Source organism: Pimephales promelas, chromosome 2 (assembly GCF_988280905.1).
Source record: "Pimephales promelas chromosome 2, fPimPro1.hap1.1, whole genome shotgun sequence".
Taxonomy (NCBI): Eukaryota; Metazoa; Chordata; class Actinopteri; order Cypriniformes; family Leuciscidae; genus Pimephales; species Pimephales promelas.
The window spans coordinates 3,019,073-3,039,132 of NC_142770.1; the positions used below are offsets into that span (position 1 = coordinate 3,019,073).

The 20,060-nt window shown below is 38.9% G+C and overlaps 3 protein-coding genes across 3 annotated transcripts; 1 reads left to right on the forward strand and 2 right to left on the reverse strand.

Moving 5' to 3' along the window:
• Nucleotides 1–1,670: 1,670 nt before the first annotated feature.
• Nucleotides 1,671–6,406, forward strand: dnase1l4.2 (deoxyribonuclease 1 like 4, tandem duplicate 2). Its single transcript, XM_039682840.2, has 8 exons — nt 1,671–1,754; nt 1,828–1,922; nt 1,994–2,080; nt 3,434–3,546; nt 4,451–4,563; nt 4,769–4,926; nt 5,943–6,039; nt 6,121–6,406. The coding sequence occupies exons 1-8, from the start codon at nt 1,674–1,676 to the stop codon at nt 6,232–6,234; spliced, it is 858 nt and encodes a 285-aa protein (XP_039538774.2). The 5' UTR covers nt 1,671–1,673; the 3' UTR covers nt 6,235–6,406.
• An 804-nt stretch (nt 6,407–7,210) lies between these two features.
• On the reverse strand, nt 7,211–13,923 carry LOC120486275 (piggyBac transposable element-derived protein 4). The gene is made up of 3 exons (XM_039682207.2): nt 13,594–13,923; nt 10,335–11,612; nt 7,211–10,259 (listed from the first exon to the last, which is right to left on the reverse strand). Exons 1-3 carry the CDS (start codon nt 13,851–13,853, stop codon nt 9,812–9,814), a joined length of 1,986 nt encoding a protein of 661 aa, XP_039538141.2. The 5' UTR covers nt 13,854–13,923; the 3' UTR covers nt 7,211–9,811.
• Nucleotides 13,924–16,904: 2,981 nt separating this feature from the next.
• LOC120486423 (piggyBac transposable element-derived protein 4) lies at nt 16,905–19,988 on the reverse strand. Its single transcript, XM_039682446.2, has 3 exons — nt 19,463–19,988; nt 17,552–18,835; nt 16,905–17,476 (listed from the first exon to the last, which is right to left on the reverse strand). Exons 1-3 carry the CDS (start codon nt 19,672–19,674, stop codon nt 17,029–17,031), a joined length of 1,944 nt encoding a protein of 647 aa, XP_039538380.2. The 5' UTR covers nt 19,675–19,988; the 3' UTR covers nt 16,905–17,028.
• Between the last annotated feature and the right edge of the window lie 72 nt (nt 19,989–20,060).

The following is a 20,060-nucleotide window of genomic DNA, read 5'->3' on the forward strand; positions in this document are numbered from 1 at the left end:
ATTCCAGGATTTTCTCTACATAATGGACTTCAATGGGAACCAAACGGTTCAAGGTCCAAAAGACAGTTTCAGTGCAGCTTCAAAGGGCTTTAAACGATTCCAGACAATGAATAAGGGTCTTATCAAGCGAAACGCTCATTTAAAAAATAAATAAATAAATGTTTAAGTTTTATGAACACAAACGCTCGCCTTGCTCTGTTCTGTGATGCGCGTTCGTGACTCTCTTGTTCGAACTCGTTTGTCAAAATGAACAAATCTTTTTTCGTGTCATTTGGTTCATTCAATGAACGAAATGAATGAGTTGACTCTGGAAAAGATTCATTCATTTTGATGAACAAGTTCGAACAGGAGAGTCACGAATGCGCATCACAGAACAGAGCAAGGCGACCATTTGAGCTTATAAAACTTCAACTTAGTTATTTATTTATTAAATGAGCGATCGTTTCGCTTGATAAGACCCTTATTCATCGTCTGGAATCGTTTAAAGACATTTGAAGCTGCACTGAAACTCTCTTTTGGACCTTGAACCGTTTGGACCCCATTGAAGTCCATTATATGGAGAAAATCCTGGAATGTTTTCATCAAAAACCTTAATTTCTTTTTGACTGAGGAAAGAAAGACATGGACATCTTGGATGACATGGGGGTGAGTAAATTATCAGCAAAAGTTTTTTTTTAAAAGAGAACTACTCCTTTAAGTACCGAGTAATAATATTTCACTACATTTACGCACTAGAGAGTTCAGATTGTGGTTTGATTTAGAGTTAATTTCTATATTTATATATAATATTCTCAACAAGTGTTTCTGACATGTTCTCCCGGCTTGAGTCTGGACTGCACCATTATCTTGATGGGTGGGGTTTCAGATATGTAAATTCACTCAAAAAGCGCTTGCTTGACTATGCGGATCCCCCAAGTCAAGCCTGCTATACATTTACATGTCTCAAGACATGCTGGAAACAATTAGCGTGGCCTCTACAGATTCTCCATTTTACGAGACATCTGTGCGACAGAAACTTTATCTGATGTAAAGAGGAAGTAGGCATGGCCTGTTTTTGAATGAGCAGAGCCATCATTAATTATTCACTAGCAGTATAACGGCCAACACAGGAAGACAAGTCGAGACCTCATAGTAAACAAAGCAGCTTTGGTAAGAGTTGATTATCACGTTTGTTTGTTTATATTAAAAGAAATGCAAATATTTAAAGCACATCACATGCATTTAATAATAGAAATCTAACATATTTGTAAAAAAGTATATAGACGACATTTTTTGAATGTGTTAATATGTTGTTTTTTAATTTCATACTTGTGTATTGGAGCTCATTTTAATTCTTTGATTAATTCATTCAACCAAATGGAACTTTGTAAGTGCATTTTGTTTTCGAACTCTCAAAATGAAACTCACTGTGGTTTCCCTTTGTCTCTGTCGTAATTGCTGTGTTCCTGCATAAACTGACACGTCAGATCTTTATGGTCTATAAGTCTTGCCTGTGTGCGAACAATGTATCCTAGAATTGTCTGATAAACTTCCTTTGACGATTTACGACAGGAAAACGATATAGAAATGATTAAGAGTTGGCAGGAAGGGCCAAACAGACCTGAAAACATGCAGCCGGTTGAAGCGTTTGTGGTCATGAAACTTGTTTTTCTGGTCTTCCGTAGGTCGACACAATGAAGATCGCATCTTTCAACATCAGACGGCTGGGTGCCAGCAAGCTGTCAGACAAAAACGTTGTGAAATACCTCATTAAGGTGAGTTTATGATCTGACTGTTCAATAAAATGACATAGTAAAAAACATAGACCTCAACACTGTTTCCCTGTAGATCTTCTCCCGGTACAGTGTAATCATTATGCTGGAGGTCGTGGACAAATCGGGAGAATCCATAGTCAAATTCCTGGAGGAGCTCAACAGCACCGGGTCTGTATGAACCGTCAGAGATTAACACTATTTAAAAAAATCAGAAATTTAACTCGCTTTTTCTCCCACAGTGCGAATAAGAAACGTCCCTTCACTATGGAGGGAAGCTCCCGGCTGGGACGGACTCATTATAAGGAGCAGTTTGTCTGTTTCTACAGGTACAGTGCTTGGTATGTTCTCAGAATAAAAAACTGGGGTAAAAAGCTTAAAGTAGTTCACTTTTTTTTTTTAAACTGATAATTTATTCACCCCCATGTCATCCAAGATGTCCATGTCTTTCTTTCTTCAGTTGAAAAGAAATTAAGGTTTTTGATGAAAACATTCCAGGATTTTCTCCATATAATGGACTTCAATGGGGACCAAACGGTTCATGGTCCAAATGAGAGTTTCAGTGCAGCTTCAAAGGGCTTTAAACGACTCCAGACGATGAATAAGGGTCTTATCTAGCGAAACGATCGATCATTTAATAAATAAATAACAAAGTTTAAGTTTTATAAGCACAAATGCTCTCCTTGCTCTGTTCTGTGATGAGCACTCGTAACTCTCCTGTTCAAACTCGTTCATCAAAATGAACAAATCTTTTTTCGTGTCATTTGGTTCATTCAACGAACGAATTGACTCGAAAAAAGATTCGTTCATTTTGATGAAACTGTCTGTTTGGTTCCCAATGAAGTCCATTATATGGAGAAAAATCCTGGAATGTTTTCATCAAAAACCTTCATTTCTTTTAGACCGAGGAAAGAAAGACTTGGACATCTTGGATGACATGGGGGTGAGTAAATTATCAGCAAAAGTTTTTTTGTAGCCCTCAATCGGGTCATGGGGTCTATACGACCCCAATCGCCTTTTACTTAATAAAAAAAAGGTTCCCTTCATCTTATTGGAATAAGATTTTGTGACTTTTCATACATTATCTATCTATACACACACACACACACAAAAAACTGGGCTTGATTCGGTTGTCCTGAAGGTCTGTAAAAAATATGTTTACACCCTTCTGGTCTTCGGGGTCAATATGACCCCACATTGAAATGAATGGGAAATGTGAAAAAAAAAAACTAAATATATTTTCTTCATGTGTCAAAAAAAAAAAAAAATCTGAAAATTTTTACACAGAAATGAAGGCCTAGTACTAGAGCATAAATGCAATGTATCATAAAAAAATTATATTTCATATGCAAGCTAATGGTGTAGTTGAGGAATTGTGTGGTATATGGATACAAAAGTACTTTATATCTCCAAAAACACAGCATTAATGAATAGATGAGAAGTAAACAAAAAAAAAAATGATATATTATTTGTATGATTAAAAATGTATATTTTTTGTACAATTACTCAATCAATTGTTGGGGTCATATAGACCCCGAAACCCAGAAGTGTAAACAGAAAACGAAGACCATTTGAAGGTTAAAGTGAACTACTCCTTTAATTGAATCAGAACCAAGATGTTTAATTAAGAACAGTCTTTCATATGGCACTAACAAAACTATTTGGTTCATAATATCTACTAGAGAAGACGAGGCTGAACTGGTCGACACGTACCAATATGAAGACAATCAAGTGGGCGACGAGGACGCTTTCTCTCGAGAGCCGTTCATTCTGCGCTTCAAGTGTAAACACACAGGTAATCAGCTTCTGTTAAAGGGAGAGTTCAACATCAACCATCATGTCTTTCCAAACCAGTAAGACTTTAATTATTTTAATGAGATTTCGGTCCCTCCATTGACAGCTACGCAACTACCACTTTGACGCCTTAAAAAAGTTGTAAAACGAATCCATATGAATCAAGCGGTTCAATCCAAATATTCGAAGGGGATTCTATCGTTTTATATGATGAACAGATTTATTTTAGGCTTTTATTCACAAAAAATTAATTCTCACGCATTAAACAGGTTCGGTTGAGCTTCTGTTTTTGTTCCCTGATCAATGTTTGTTTATAAAAGCCTAAATTCAGTCTGTTTATCATATAAAGCCATTAAATCTATTCAGAAACATTGGACTAAACGGCTTAGTTCACATGGATTTCAAAGTGGTAGTTGCGTAGCCTGTCAATGGAGGAACAAAAATCGCTCAGATTTAATTAAAAAAATAGATAAACAAAAGTCTTTCTGGTTTGGAATGACATGAGGACGAGTAATTAATGACAACATGTTTGGGTGAAATAACCTTTTATAAACCTTAAAGTGGACAAATACACTTTAATTTCTGGAACAACTCTGGAGTCTAGACTCAAAAACCTCCAGCAAGAGGAAGCATGGATTTATTATAAGATTACAAGTGAAATTTTAAAATGAAACATTTAATTCTAGCATCATTTACTCACCCTCATGTGGGAATGAATGGGAAACGCACTTTTAAATTTCATAAATGAGGTCCATACAACTCATTTGAGAAACAGACCAAAACTAAAGCTGTTATTCACCCATTCATTATAATTGCATATTCCTACATGACTGTGAATATTTCAGGAATTGGATCACATTAACAACCTGTGCTCATTGCTAGTCAATTGTGTTTGTCTTTTCCAGTGCTGAAAGATTTGGTGCTGATTCCTGTTCACACAAAACCCAAAGACTCACAGAAGGAACTGGATGAACTATATGATGTGTTTTTGCACGTCAAAGATAAATGGAAAACGGATGTGAGTTTAACACTTTACAACCAGGAACGCGTACTGATAAAATGTATAGCTGAATGTCCTACAAGTTTTTTGGGGGGCTAAATCGTCTATCAATTGTGTGAATGTACACAACCTCAAGGACATTTATCTGATGGGGAAAGCAATCCTTGTCTAAATTTAACCAAACATCGACTTTGAAAGTAAAATCACACATACCGTCCCACAGAACGTCATGATCCTTGGCGACTTCAATGCGGACGGCGCCTACGTCTCCAAGAAGAAGATGAAGGCCATCAGAATCCGCAGCGATCCCGATTTCCACTGGCTGATCGATGACGATGTTGACACCACAGTCATACAGTCCAATGACCACACCTACGACAGGTGAGGCGAGAATCATCAATCATTTACTCATCTTTAATCTGTTTAAAAATGAAGAATTCATAAGTAAAAACACTTAACATCTCGTCAACAATGGACGCTAGTGGGCATCGTAATGCGACAAAAGAAAATAGAGCTGATTATAATCCCTAGGGGTGTAGCGATACCCATGTCACGATTCAATACGCATCACGATACTGATCTCACGATACGATATTATTGCGATACTCCAAGTAATTTCGTAGAAGGTTTACAAAAAAAGTGCTATTGATTAAAATGCTAAATTCGTACATTGGGGGTTGAAATGAATAGGCTTGGACTTGGTGTTGGAAACCCAACGCACATGTGACAAGAATACAAATATTCATGTTTCTGAATCTGGAAATACAGAATATTTTTCAGTAATCGCTCCCAGTTTAGATACCCAGATAGCAAACTGACACTGAATCAACGTGGAAACATGACATCGAAACAACGTTGATCTGACATTGTTTTGCTCATCGAATTAACGTTGAACCAACGTCAGACGCGTCATTCTTTCAAAACTAACGGAAAATCAACTTGAAATCAAATATGAAAGCAAACCAATTTTCATTTAGCTTTGAAGAATGGTTGGTTCAACGTTAATTCGATGAGCAAAATTCAATGTCAGTTTGCTGTCTGGGTATGGTGTTATTAATGTGTGGTCACATTGGCGCATTTTCAGCAAAAAGCTAAATTGTCTAACCAAGATACCTATTGGTCAGTACGGCGCTTTCGAACGAACATGAACATGAGAGAAAAATGTGGTGAAATCTGTCGCCATCGCACCAAATTCCCAATGGATTCCAATTGAAATGACTGGATTTCTCCTGCAAACACTCATTGATACACTTCAGAGTATGAATGTTAAGTTATCACTATTGATTTAAAGATGAGCAAATCATAGCTTAGATGTAACTAGAAGACTAAATGCATAAAATGGCAGGTCAATCTGCATGCAAAGCTTTGAAAAATATTGATGGCAAGTATTTTTCTAGAATTGTGGTGTATAAAAAAGACATGCTACAAGCTGTTGTGCCAAAATCTGCCAAGCCGTTTAACTTCCAGGAAGCCTACAAACTTTCAGAGGAAATGGTGAGTATATTCATCACAATGCATATCTATTTTTTTTTTTTAATGTGGTATAAAGTGAATAATATATTGATATGATGGCAGGCCCTGGAGATCAGTGATCATTATCCAGTGGAAGTGAGTCTGAAGAAGAAGTCTGCGGCTAAGCCAAGCGCCAAAACTAAAACTAAGACATCCAAAACCAAATCAAAGAAATGAAAAGCATGATGGGTTGCCACTGCGCCACCGTATGGGATCTGAAACATCACATGCTACCTCTTCATAAGGAAATTCAGGGATAAAAATAACTAATTTCAAAATAACTGTTGTTTTTTGTAGTTCACAAGAATGAATGCTCACAAGTTTCTCAAAATAAAAATTTCACTTTTTATTTAATGTCATTTTTTTTTGTCCAAAAAAAAAAAGATTGTAATTTCATGCCTAAATCGTATATAAATGTGTTAGTAAATATATGTTGGCAAAAATATTTTAACAAAGAGACAACTCATGCTCAAGCAATGAATCAGCAGGCAAACGTGAGAGCAAATAGCAGATCATTGTTATTGTGTAATAATCATGCCTCGTGCACCTCTAGCAAAATCCAATTTAAAAAAAATTAAACAATAAAATTTAACAAGGCTTGTGGAAACATCAGTTAGTGACATTAGCTTCAGCATGTTGTCTGCATTCCCAAATTAAGATCAATTACTGCAATCAACTTACCCTCACCAAGGAATCAAGCAAACGCACAAATGAGACTAGATGGGCAAGAAAACAACAATTTGGTAACAATGAATGTTTGTACCATCATTTTGTAGACCATACTATAGGTGGTCAAAAAGTAGTCTTTAGATGTGCGACATCCTCCAATAGTTCATCACCAGGGACAGGACAGGCTTAAAGTCTTTCATAAAAAATGGCATTGCTGCATCTTTCCATCCGGACATATGATCACATGTGCATGTTAATGTGCTACAGTTGTCCTGATTTTGAAAACAGGAATTGAAAAAACGTCAGGGAACTGCAGGCCTGGTGTTTGGTCTCTCTATGTACTAAAAAAGGTTGGTAAAAATGCGTATCAACTCACCGACCTAGGAGGGGATCAAGTCCATTGAGGAATATCTTTGTTTCTATATCAATTCTGTTGACAAACTCTTCTGAATTGTCACCAACTTTCCATAACCTCCCTTTCTTAAAAAAAAACCCCATTAATTCTAGGCTATAGTCTTCATAAAGCCCAATTTATACTTCTGCGTCGAACTCACACCGTATCTACGCCGTATGCTGTGTGTAGCGCGCGTACCCTTCGGCGTACCCTGACGTGCACCTCTCCAAAAATGTAAAGGCCAATTTATACTTCTGCGTCGAGGTTACGCCGTAGTGTACGGCGTTGGCTATGCACGTAGGCTACGCCGTTGTGAGCGGTTATACTTCTGCGTTCAGGTCTTGGTTGCTCTGCAGTACTGCTCCGAAATGCTAGTTGGCGGCGGAGGGTTTTAATGTTCCACTGTGTTTAGATTCCTCGCGGCTAGGTTACTGCAAGCAATAGCGACTGAAAGAGAGCGGATCATTTTGGAGTTGGAGCTTATTGAGGTGGAAAAACAGTTTATTTTAGTGAAATTACTAAAACTGAAAGGCAGAAATGAGAGAAGACGTCGGAGGAGATGGTACGTGTGGAAATGCGTGAAAAGGTACGTGCGGAAATGCGTAGGAGGAAATACGATGCTACCAAGCCGACCAATCACCGATCTTGCGGTCCGCATCGTCGCGACGTGTAGTTACATTTTTGAGGAGGTGCGCGTCAGGCTACACCCAGATAGCAAACTGACATTGAATCAACGTGGAAATATGACATCAAAACAACGTTGATCTGACATTGTTTTGCTCATCGAATTAACGTTGAACCAGCGTCATTCTTTCAAAACTAACGGAAAATCAACTTGAAATCAACGCGTTGTTTCAATGTTATGAAAGCAAACCAATTTTCGATTTTCATTTAGCTTTGAAGAATGACGCGTCTGACGTTGGTTCAACGTTAATTCGATGAGCAAAATCAACGTTGTTTCAATGTCATGAGAGACGTCGTTTCCGCGTTGATTCAATGTCAGTTTGCTGTCTGGGCAGCGAAGGGTACACGATATGGGACGCGTCTGTGCGTATGCTACACCGTACCTACTGCGCGCACCCTACGCAGAAGTATAAATTGGCCTTAACAACACGTCAATTCAACGCGTACCACAAGCGCTGTGATTGGTCTGGTAGAACCGCTCCTCGGCTTTCACATGCTCCCTCTGCATGTGTAATTGCGCGTCAATGCAAACAACGACGCAGAAGTATGAATTAAAACAAACGCGTAGTCTTTAGCGTAGAGGCTCCGGCGTAGGTCCGACGCAGAAGTATAAATCAGCCTTAACCTTTAATTTACTATCAAATAAACAGCGATGAAATTTAAGGATTAGTCAGCTCTATTTACAACAGCTAAGATTGAGAAAAATCTATTAATGGCATAAGAATCTAGTACAATTAAAAGATTAAAGTTGTAATGTTGAGTGAATGAAGCAGAAATGTTACAAGTGAAAAAACGCTGTTACTGAGAAATGGCATGATTTAAAAAAAAAAAAAGAGTTAAATGTTGCTTCTATTTTAAAACATTAAGAAAATTAGAATAGCAAATAAAATCGTCAAGAATTTAATCATTCATTAAACGGTGTGGTTTGTTAGCGATTCTTCTAATACTTGAAGAAATATTGATCCCTACTGCTTACCAAAAAGTAGTATTGTTTTTCATTTAGTACCAAATATTTGCATGTTTTTAGCAAATTACCATGTAAAGTAACAGTTAGGTCCTGTTTACACCTGGTATTAAGCAGTGGCAGCTTGTCAGGAGGATGATTTAATATTAATAAAATTCCTAGTTATTCATTTTATGTCTCAGAATGTGTACATTGTGTTTGTAATTTCACCACTTTAAGTTTAACCAACACACGCCTCTTCCCCGAATGTGCCGAATATGTACAACATGAGTCTGGGATAGAGAAGGCAAATCCATCGCCGGAGACTTGGCCAATCACCATCGAGTATTTCACTTTCAGCGATTAGGGGTGTTGAGAAAAGCCACATGGCAGAGAAGGCTAGCTTTCCTTGGTACATCATCCATTCATCGCCGAGACGTAAATTACGTGATTTTTAGTTTGAACTGCTACCACTGATGTAAATATGGAGAGAAGAGATATTTTCTGAAACCGCAAAATAGCACTAGGGAAACACGCCTTCTTTTTGCGCCGATCCGCCCAAGGAGCGCAAGTTAATTCCCTATTTTACCGATGTGCGTCTGTGGAGGGAAAAACCCGTTTTGCGCGGGTGCAAAAAGGGAATGATACATGCGTTGGTGCATAAAGTCATTTGCGCCGAATGCAAGATAGAGCCCCAGGTGTAAAACGTCTCCATTGTCTTCTTGTAATTCGTTCAACCAAAACTCATCCTAACTCCTGGTGTAAACCGAGTCACTACACTGGTTCAAGTCTAAGTCCAGAAAATTTAGTAACAGTTCCCATTTTATCGGTTGCGCGGTACGTTTGCGGATGCAAGTAATACAGTGGAAAGATCGACTAGAAGGACTATCCTCAAATTTTTCTCTCTCATCCCACTTGACTCAAACTATTATGTTACTTTCATGCTACACTTCTGAGTATTGTTTAGTCTTGTGTTTGAATTTGTTCTCATCTATTAGTTTTGGAAAGTGAATTGAACTTAACATACTGACCCTTGTCCAAACTACACTCAAAATCCCAGAACTTTACTCTTCATCGGTCTCGCTACAACTACCTGGTTCATGCCAGATAGTGAAACATTCGCGCTTGGGAACGAAGCACAATGGCACGTCACAAGTCACACACATGACTGGAGTTTTAAAGGTACATATTTTGCATTTTCGCCTTCCAATACTGCTGTCCCCGCTGATGTACTTGGGCAGATGGGGGTCATTCGAAGGAATCGGGCGTATTTGTGCAGGAGCAGATGGAGGGCCCGTTCCTGCGAGCTCTGCAACAAGAGCCTCCCTGAAGGCCTTCTGGGTCAAAGGCTTCTGGTTATTCATCTTGGCCATCTGCTGGTGCAAAATGAAGGCGTTTACAACAGCGATGTCCACAAAGTGGTAGAAAAAGGATCGATACCATCTTCTTGTTTTATGAAGAACGGTGTAAAATGAAATAAGTGCGTCAGACAGATCCACTCCTCCCATGTGCCTGGAATGAAAAGAATCAGATTTGTCATTTAAAAGGCACACACAAACTTTACACCACTGATTAAAGTCTACTAACTTGTTGTAGTCCAACACTGCGGCTGGAACGGGGAAATCTTGAATGGCCCAAACTCCATCGGCTCCTTTCACATTCCTCTTTATGGTGTCTCCATTAAAGGCTTTGTGAAAGGTGGAGCACATCAGCACATCCCTCTTGTCTTTCCACTCAACAAATAGCAGGTTGTCTTCCCGAAACCAGCGGATATTGCCACGAGGAGCCAGTTTCTTTGAGTGGCCAATGCGGTTCGCTCGAACAGTGCCACAAGCCCAGATCTTCTTAGCGAGCAAGTCTCTGAAGAGCTTGGGACTGGTGTAAAAGTTGTCAACAAACAGCTTGTAGCCAGAACCCAACAACCTTGTGTCTGCCAAGCTAATGACAGAATCGTAACTAATGCCTTTGCTAAGCTCTGCGTTCATTTTTCCCTCATAAATGAAGAAGTCCCATGTGTAGCCACAGAGGGAATCTGCCAGTACGAAGAGTTTGTATCCCCATTTTGTAGGTTTGTTTTTCATATACTGTTTGAGTCCATTTTTAGCCTTTGAGGCCACCATTCTTTCATCAATGGAGATGTTCTGAAAGGGATGAAAAGTGGATCTGCATGCGTCCCTAATGTCCTGGTACAGCGGTTTGATCCTAAACAGGCGGTCATATTCAGGCGTTCCCTTCTTTGCGTCATTCTCTGCATCCAGTTTGGGATCACTAAGATGGAGAGCTTTAGAGATGGACATAAATTTCCTACTTGACATGATTTGCGCAGGGTACGGCAGACTGTACATGTGAGACTTCCTCCAATAGTCTGTCAGTTGAAAGCATTTGAGCAAACCCATGTAAATCACCAGTGCTAGGAAGGACTTAAAATCTTTTACTGAAATGTCCTGCCATGGCTTCTTCGTTCCTTCATGACGCATGGCCCCGTATGCATTTGAGTTGGCTAGAATTGTCCGCATGACAGATTTGGAAAAGAATAACTCAAAATACTGCAGAGGACTGCATGATGCATTGGAGACCAGCTGTGGGCCGGGTGTTAGTCTAGGTCTGAAAAGTGGCTGAGTCGGCTCAATATCAGGCTCATCCGCACTTTTCCACTTGTCTTCTAAGATGCTTAAGGAAAAAGGTAGGGATCGACTCACACTGTTTTTCCTATCTTTACCTTTCTTAATTTGTACAGAAGAAGGGGAATCAGATTTGCAAGACTTTGCTGGAGATGGTGATATGCAAAACAGACTGGATCTCTTCTTCTTTCGTGGAGTGACCTCTGGATTCCAGTCAGCATCAGGGGCATCATAATCGGAAAACCTGTTGCATGATGCAAGAAAACAAAAACATTACAAACGTACTACACTAAGCAATAACAAATGTGACACAATCAAAAAAGTGAATTGCTGAATTCATCTTTTTATTTTCTACAACTTAATATGAGTTACATTACATTTCTGAATGCTGTGTTATTGTAATAATTTCTAGAATGAACAATACCCAGACAGCAAACTGACATTGAATCAACGTTGAAATGACGTCTCTCATGACATTGAAACAACGTTGATTTTGCTCATCGAATTAACGTTCAACCAACGTCAGACACAGCATTCTTAAAAGCTAAATGAAAATCGAAAATTGGTTTGCTTTCATAACGTTGAAACAATGTTGATTTCAAGTTGATTTTCCTTTAGTTTTGAAAGAATGACGCATCTGACGTTGGTTCAACGTTAATTCGATGAGCAAAACAATGTCAGATCAACGTTGTTTCGATGTCATGTTTCCACGTTGATTCAATGTCAGTTTGCCATCTAGGTAATATTTCACCCCGTTCATATACGACGCTTTTGCCAAAGCGTAGACATTCAACGCACATGGCACCCTTTAGCGTCAATATGAGACCCAGATATATATGGGGCAGAAGGCGTCTTCTAGTGGTCTAACCCTAACACTACCCCACACCTAAACCTACCCATACTCTGTGCGTGTTATATTAACGCTAATGTGCGTTGGATGTCTACACTTTGGCAAAAGTGTTGTATATGACGCCTTGGGATGAGAATGCGTTGATTATTTATGAACGGGAGAAACTACAATACACAAAATGGCGGAATACATTCCGCCTTCAAAGTAAAAGGTCCAATCGCCGATCGTTAAAGTCGTGGCGTCACTGCAGCTGCCGTTAGAAGCTCTGGTTCCCATAGAAACCTGAGATGTAGCTATGCGCATTGCGCAATGGCTTAGTCTAGCCCGAAAAATAAACTTTTTCACGCTATTTGAGCATAAGAAACAACATTTATGGGACAGAACATGTCAGATTTTGTTGCTGGTTTGACATTTGTTATTTGATTTTGAGTTCGGCAAGCAGTTTTTATGATTTCTGGATCCCCCATTCAAATAGGGCTAGGTCTTGGTGGATCCCCGAAATAGCTGCCTGGATTCCAAATAATGGGCTCCTATGAACAGACTTCCCTTGAAATGGAGTAACCCTCACAGCCTCGCTTCATTTCTGTTGGAAATCAAAGATGGAGCTGTGAATAAGGTCTATTGATACGTGTTGTTGAGGGTCTAGCTAGCACCAGGGATAGGAAGAAACCAACAAAGCACGGTGTCTCGGACCACACAAACGCGCTTTTCTTTTCTTTTCTTTTTTCTAACTCCATGATGCGGTAAAAACAACACGTCCACACAACAAACATTCACACAGTTTAAAACATGTTTAAACAGGTGTGTGCAAATCTACTGTATGAAATTGACACCGTTTCAAAACGTGACCGAAGGGCACATAAAAAAAAACCCACCTTCCTTCACCCAAAACAGACGCAGAAATTAAAAATATTAATTTATGCGAGTCGAGGCTTTAACTGTGTAATGGTGCGTAAAAATAAAAAATAATATTCAAAAACACATAAATTGCCTACAATTTCAGTATCATATTACTATTTAAAAATGGACAGTGTTACAAAAGATAAGTTAAAGTGGCAAGAGACCTTGTCACAACTAAAATTAACTGGGGAAAAAGCGTGTGGAGTCCACTTTCAAAAACACACCGTCAAGCTAAGCCAATTTAATTTATGGTGCTTTTAAAATTATATGAATAACTGTTAATATTGGGTAAATAAATCTGTTTCAGTTTGGGGAACATGTTGCACGCAAGACAACAATGTAGCCTACATTAAAATAAATCGGCGCAATGAACTTTTCATTCATTCATTGAAACATTTGTGATGTTGACATGCAAAAGCAGAGGTTAGTTTCGAATAACAATGACGAACTTGTGTGAAAATATACATGAACTTACTCGTCCAGAACGGTCTCTAAACAATCGAGGGAGATCTCCTCTACAGCAGAGTCCACGCAAGAAGCGACACTTTCTTTATCAGATGAAGATTCCCATTCCTCTGTCTCGTCTTGTTCTTCATCGCTGTTAACACATTCCTCCGAGCTGTCCAGAACACTGTCAACCTTCTCCTTATTGCATGCATCCATCTCTAAATGCAGTGCTAAGTCAAAGTCGCAGATAGATAAGGCAAATCTCTCCAGCAAGTGTAGCAAACACATCAAGCGGTGATTTATTGCAGAATGAAATTAACCCGTTAACCACCGAGGTCGCTCTTCTATTCGCTGTTGTTCTTGTCTATCATTATTTTATCATCATATTATTGGCCAGCTGCCTCCAGATTAAACAACAGGTATACCTTGCCTGGACGTCACCGGTATTAGCCGTCCTGATTGGATATTTTGAAATAAAGCGCAATTATTTTTTTATGTCCCGAAGGCATGTTTTTGATTCATGTCAGGACTTTTTTGAATGAACATGCCTACAGGAGACAAGCAAAACCTATGCCTCTAAACTAGTAGGAAACTCTCTCAACTATGGAAAAAATAATATTTAGAATAGGCTATACATTTGTACGTTGTATCTAATAATAAAAATAACTTATTTGGGTCACAGCGATTACAAAATTTAAGCCAATGATGAAAGACATAGTGCTGATACCTGTGAACAAAGTCCAAAGATGTATTATTCCAGCACAATTATATACTTGTAAAAAAATATTTTATAGCTGTTCCACCTTTAACAAATTCAGTAATTTAAAAAAGGCTTATTTTAATGATCTTTTAAGATCATTTCTGACTTTGTAACAACATTATTCAACAAACTAACCTAATTACATTTCCAAAAAGTGATTCTGAAAGGGCACTTAATGATAAATGTGTTTAATGACATTCAACTACTAACAAACAGTACAGATCACTCAAACTAAACTACTTTACAATATTACACACAAGGATATATAATGTATTTTGAATGTCTACAGTTGTAATACTAATATTAAAGGTGTTCACTTAAAAAAAAACAAAAAAAAAATTTTTGCCGATAATTTACTCACCCCCATGTCATCCAAGATGTCCACATCTTTCTTTCTTCAGTTTTCTTTCTTCAGTTCAGTTCAAAGAAATGAAGGTTTTTGATGAAAACATTACAGGATTTTCTCCATATAATGGACTTCATTGGGTCCACTTCAATGGACCCTTATTCATCGTCTGGAGTCGTTTAAAGCCCTTTGAAGCTGCACTGAAACTGTCTTTTGGACCTTGAACCGTTTGGTTCCCAATGAAGTCCATTATATGGAGAAAATCCTGGAATGTTTTCATCAAAAACCTTCATTTCATTTCGACTGAAGAAAGAAAGACATGGACATCTTGGATGACATGGGGGCGAGTAAATTATCAGCAAAAGTTTTTTTTTTTTTTAAAGTGAACCACTCCTTTAATCACTTCAGGTCAAATAGATCAGAATACAGCAGGTAACGGTACCAATAGCTTTTCCATGAGAACACATTTTGATACATATAAAAAACGCAAGTGAGCTAACAGTGTTTAGGACAGGAGAACCACAATGGTTGACCGGAGGCGCAAATACATTCTAATCCTGATTTTGCAGCACCATAATGAACAAAGAAAACTGTGACAATAAATCTGGATTGGTAGTAAATGGCACAATTCTGTAAAGGTAAAACATCAGACGGACTGTGCAAAAACCTAAAAAAATAGTTCCAGAGCAACAGAATAAAACAGAAAAAGAAAGTGTAAATTTCCAATTACATCTACTTACTACACCTACTACTACAAGTTTAATGTTCTTTTCAATGATCTTCCGAGTTTATCAGAATATACAAGCCTCAAATGCCATTGGTCATTGTCAACGGCTTGCTAGTTTCATGTTGCATTTCTTTCTATTTCCAGAGTTTGATAATGATTTGTTTTAGATTGGCAGTTTGGACATGGGTCCCACTTTATATTAAGTGGCTTTAAGTATTATGTACATTATCAACATGGCATCATGACTTTTGCGTAAACATAAATGCCACTTTCAAGTCAAGTGGCGTGTTATCTAAACTTATTTGAGCAATCCGCGTGAATGTCTACGCCGTTAAATGTCCGAGTTATTGCGCATGTATGTCTACGCCGTTAAATGTCTGAGTGAAACTAAGCAAAATGTAGATCTATATCTGGGGAGCGATATTTTTTTTTCTAGGACGGTAGGGGAAAACTCATAAACGTTATTAACCCCAGTGATGGGTAGTTTTAGGGACGGGGTTGGGGTAGGTCGAAGAGCGATAATGCGTGTTGATAGCACGCCAAAAATGGAAATACGAATTGGCGTGTCATACATACGCCATTTCATCAGATCAGTCTGACATTATTGTGTTCATGTTGTATTGTAAAACACTTTTGCTGCAATTGAGATGTAAAACGGGTGAGGTTAGGGACAGGTGTGGTGGTATGGGGAGGTATAATGGTGGGATAAGGTAATTGCATAAATGAATTACAGCTGTAATTACATAATTATACATACTTAAAGGAGAACTCCGGCGAACAATGAACCTTTGGTCTAATAAAACATCGGTACATAGTCAACCGTTCTCTGAGATTTGTTTTCATGATACTCGATTGTAAAGAGTTTTATCTCTAAAAACTGTTTAGCGTATAATGCTAGTACTGGGGGCATTGACTAAGTAAAAGAAATCGCTAGTTTATACCACTAATAAGGCTCAAAATAGCCGCACACTAACGCAGTAACATAATGAGGCTCCATACATGCAAAACGAAGCATTGAGAACTTTGTAAGTGTACAGACCATTTAATAAGAAGATACTTTATGAAGACAGTTCACTTCGCGTATACAGACAGGAGCCATCTTAAAAAATAGTCTTGATAAGTCGATCCCCGAACGACGTGCTGAGTGATCTGAGCTGTATGAAGTTCAGCGAACATCTGAACTGTATGAACCGCGTTCGGGGATCGACTTATCGAGACTATTTTTTAAGATGGCTCCTGTCTGTATACACGAAGTGAACTGTCTTCATAAAGTTTCTTCTTATTAAATGGTCTGTACACTTACAAAGTTCCCAATGCTTCGTTTTGCATGTATGGAGCCTCAGTATGTTTCTGTGTTAGTGTGGGGCTATTTTGAGCCTTGTTAGTGGTATAAAGTAGCGATTTCTTTTTACTTAGTCAATGCCCCCATTACTAGCATTAAACGCTAAACAGTTTTTAGAGATAAAACTCTTTACATTCGATTATCATGAAAACAAATATCAGATAACGATTGACTAGGTACCGATGTTTTATTAGACCAAAGGTTCATTGTTCGCCGGAGTTCTCCTTTAAAGCCAGTTAATATATAGTGTGACCTGGACTTGTCTACAAATGGACTGCTCTTTAAGTCTTACTCTGTGTCAGACTCATCAGAGGGCCTAGGTTTATGCCATTCACGGTAACAGTCGCGATTCGGAACAAAGCACAAATGGACCTGACAAGTTTCACACAAGACTGGAGTTTTGTGGACACACATTTTGCACTTCCGCCTTCCAAATGTGCTGTGTCCTCTGATGTACTTGGGCAGGTGGGAGTCAGAAGTACAAGCCGGTGGCATTCGCTCAGGGGCATAATCAGGGCCCGTTCCCGCAAGCTCTCTAACGAGAACCTCCCGGAAGGCCTTCTGGGTCAAAGGCTTCTGGTTCTTCATCTTGGCAATCTGCTGATGCAAAATGAAGGCATTTACAACAGCGATGTCCACAAAGTGGTAGAAAAAGGACCGATACCACTTCTTTGTTTTATGTAGAACTGTGTAATATCCAATAAGCGCATCAGACAGATCCACTCCTCCCATGTGCCTGGAATGAAAGTAAAAAATATTTAAAGATATGTAATTTATTTGGCATAATTACCACTGATTAAAGTCTACTAACTTGTTGTAGTCCAACACTGCGGCTGGAACGGGTAAATCCTGAATGGCCCAAACTCCATTGGCTCCTTTCACATTCCTCTTTATGGTGTCTCCATTAAAGGCTTTGTGAAAGGTGGAGCACATCAGCACATCCCTCTTGTCCTTCCACTCAACAAACAGCAGGTTGTCTTCTCGAAACCAGCGGATATTGCCACGAGGAGCCAGTTTCTTTGAGTGGCCAATGCGGTTCGCTCGAACAGTGCCACAAGCCCAGATCCTCTTAGCGAGCAAGTCTCTGAAGAGCTTGGGACTGGTGTAAAAGTTGTCAACAAACAGCTTGTAGCCAGAACCCAACAACCTTGTGTCTGCCAAGCTAATGACCGAATCGTAACTAATGCCTTTGCTCTGCTCTACATTCATTTTTCCCTCATAAATGAAGAAGTCCCATGTGTAGCCACAGAGGGAATCTGCCATTACGAAGAGTTTGTACCCCCATTTTGTAGGTTTGTTTTTCATATACTGTTTGAGACCATGTCTAGCTTTTGAGGCCACCATTCTTTCATCAATGGAGATGTTCTGAAAGGGATGAAAAGAGGATCTGCATGCGTCCCTAATGTCCTGGTACAGCGGTTTGATCCTACACAGGCGGTCATATTCAGGCGTTCCCTTCTTTGCGTCATTCTCTGCATCTAGTTTGTGGTCACTAAGATGGAGAGCCGCACACATGCGAAGAAATGTTCTACCAGACATGATTTTTGCAGGATATGGAAGACTGTAGATGTCTGACCTCCTCCAATAATCCGTCAGTGAGAAGCACTTCAGCAAACCCATGTAAATCACCATTGCCAGATATGTCTTGAAGTCTTTTACTGAAATGTCCTGCCATGGCTTCTTTTCTTTATGACGCATGGCCCCGTATGCATTTGAGTTTTCTAGAATTGTCCGTATGACAGATTTGGAAAAGAATAACTCAAAATACTGCAGAGGACTGCATGATGCATTGGAGACCAGCTGTACGCCGGGTGTTAGTCTAGGTCTGAAGATTGGCTGAGTCGGCTCAATATCAGGCTCATCTACACTTTTCCACTTGTCTTCTGAGATGGAAAAAGGTAGAGACCGACTCACACTGCTTTTCCTACCCTTCCCTTTCTTACTTTGTACAGAAGAAGGGGAAGCAGTTCTGCTAGACTTTGCTGGTGATGGTGAGATTGAAGACAGACTGGTTCTCTTCTTCTTTCGTGGAGTGACTTCTGGATTCCAGTCAGCATCATCACCATCATCATAACCATCATCATCATCTGAAAATCTTTTGAATAATAAATAAAATAAATTTAATAAAATAAAATGAAACTTTCTGTATTTATCTTTAAACTTATATTGCTAAAAAGGTCTTTAACATTAACTACATTCGTGTTTAATTTACCATATTCCAGTATGTCACAGTGAGGCATCTATTAAAATTACCAAAAGAAATACAAAATAAAGAGCTGTAATATAGTTACAGACATACGTTTTAATACTGAAAATGAGTATCTTTGAGTACAAATGTAAAACATGTACCTTTAAGGTTCAACATTAACAACATAAATGTCATACTCTTGTATGCAATAGAAAAAATGCACTGCAGTCTGAGGGTCGCATAATGTCGAGTCAATAGGCTACATAAAGTGATTTAATACAAATTAAAAATACATTTATTTCAATTGTGTTTTCTTTTTTCCTTTTTCCTTTCACTAATTCAGACATATCACGTCCATCACTGTTTTGGAAAAACTGAAACATAGGCGGTGGTCATTAAAAAGTTAAATGTTCATATAATCTGCCCCTCAAGCCATTTTATTTAACTCGAATCAAATTATTTGATAACTTCCAAAAATTCGATTATAAAATGGATATAAAAAGCTTCAATTTAAAAAGTGTGTAAACTACTTACTGGTCCAACACGAGATCCAGGTTATCGAGCAAATCTCCTTTGGAATCCACGCTGGAAGCGTCACTTTCGGCAGAAGAATCCTCCAATTCAATCGTCTCGTCAAGTCTGTTTTCATTACCGGACGATTCCCCATTATCAACTGTATCGTCATATTCCTCCTTGATACCGTCTCCAAACTCTTCCTCAGAGTTTAACGTTCCATCCATTCTCATAAACACTCGCCGCAAACCGCAATTCGGCAGCAGAAAAATAAATCTCCTGCAGAAACACACGGTCGCGCTGAGAGAGTCACCGCGCTCTCATTGGCTACTTTACTTGTCCGTCTTAATATGCTGGTTTATCATTGGTCAAACGCCAGACAGCGGGAACTTGGTCGAAAAGTGTCCCACCCCTTATTCGCAACACCTACTGTATGAGGGTTATAGCCCCATAGTCATTATAATTAGCTAGATTAAACTTAAAAACTAGTCAGTGGGTGGTCCTCTCAAGCATAGGCGTCAAGAGATAGTAGCGACGGGATGCAACGAACAAACAATAATGGCATTGTTAAAGATGGATTTAATTTAAATTAGAGCGGCAGACGCACTACAGCAATAAG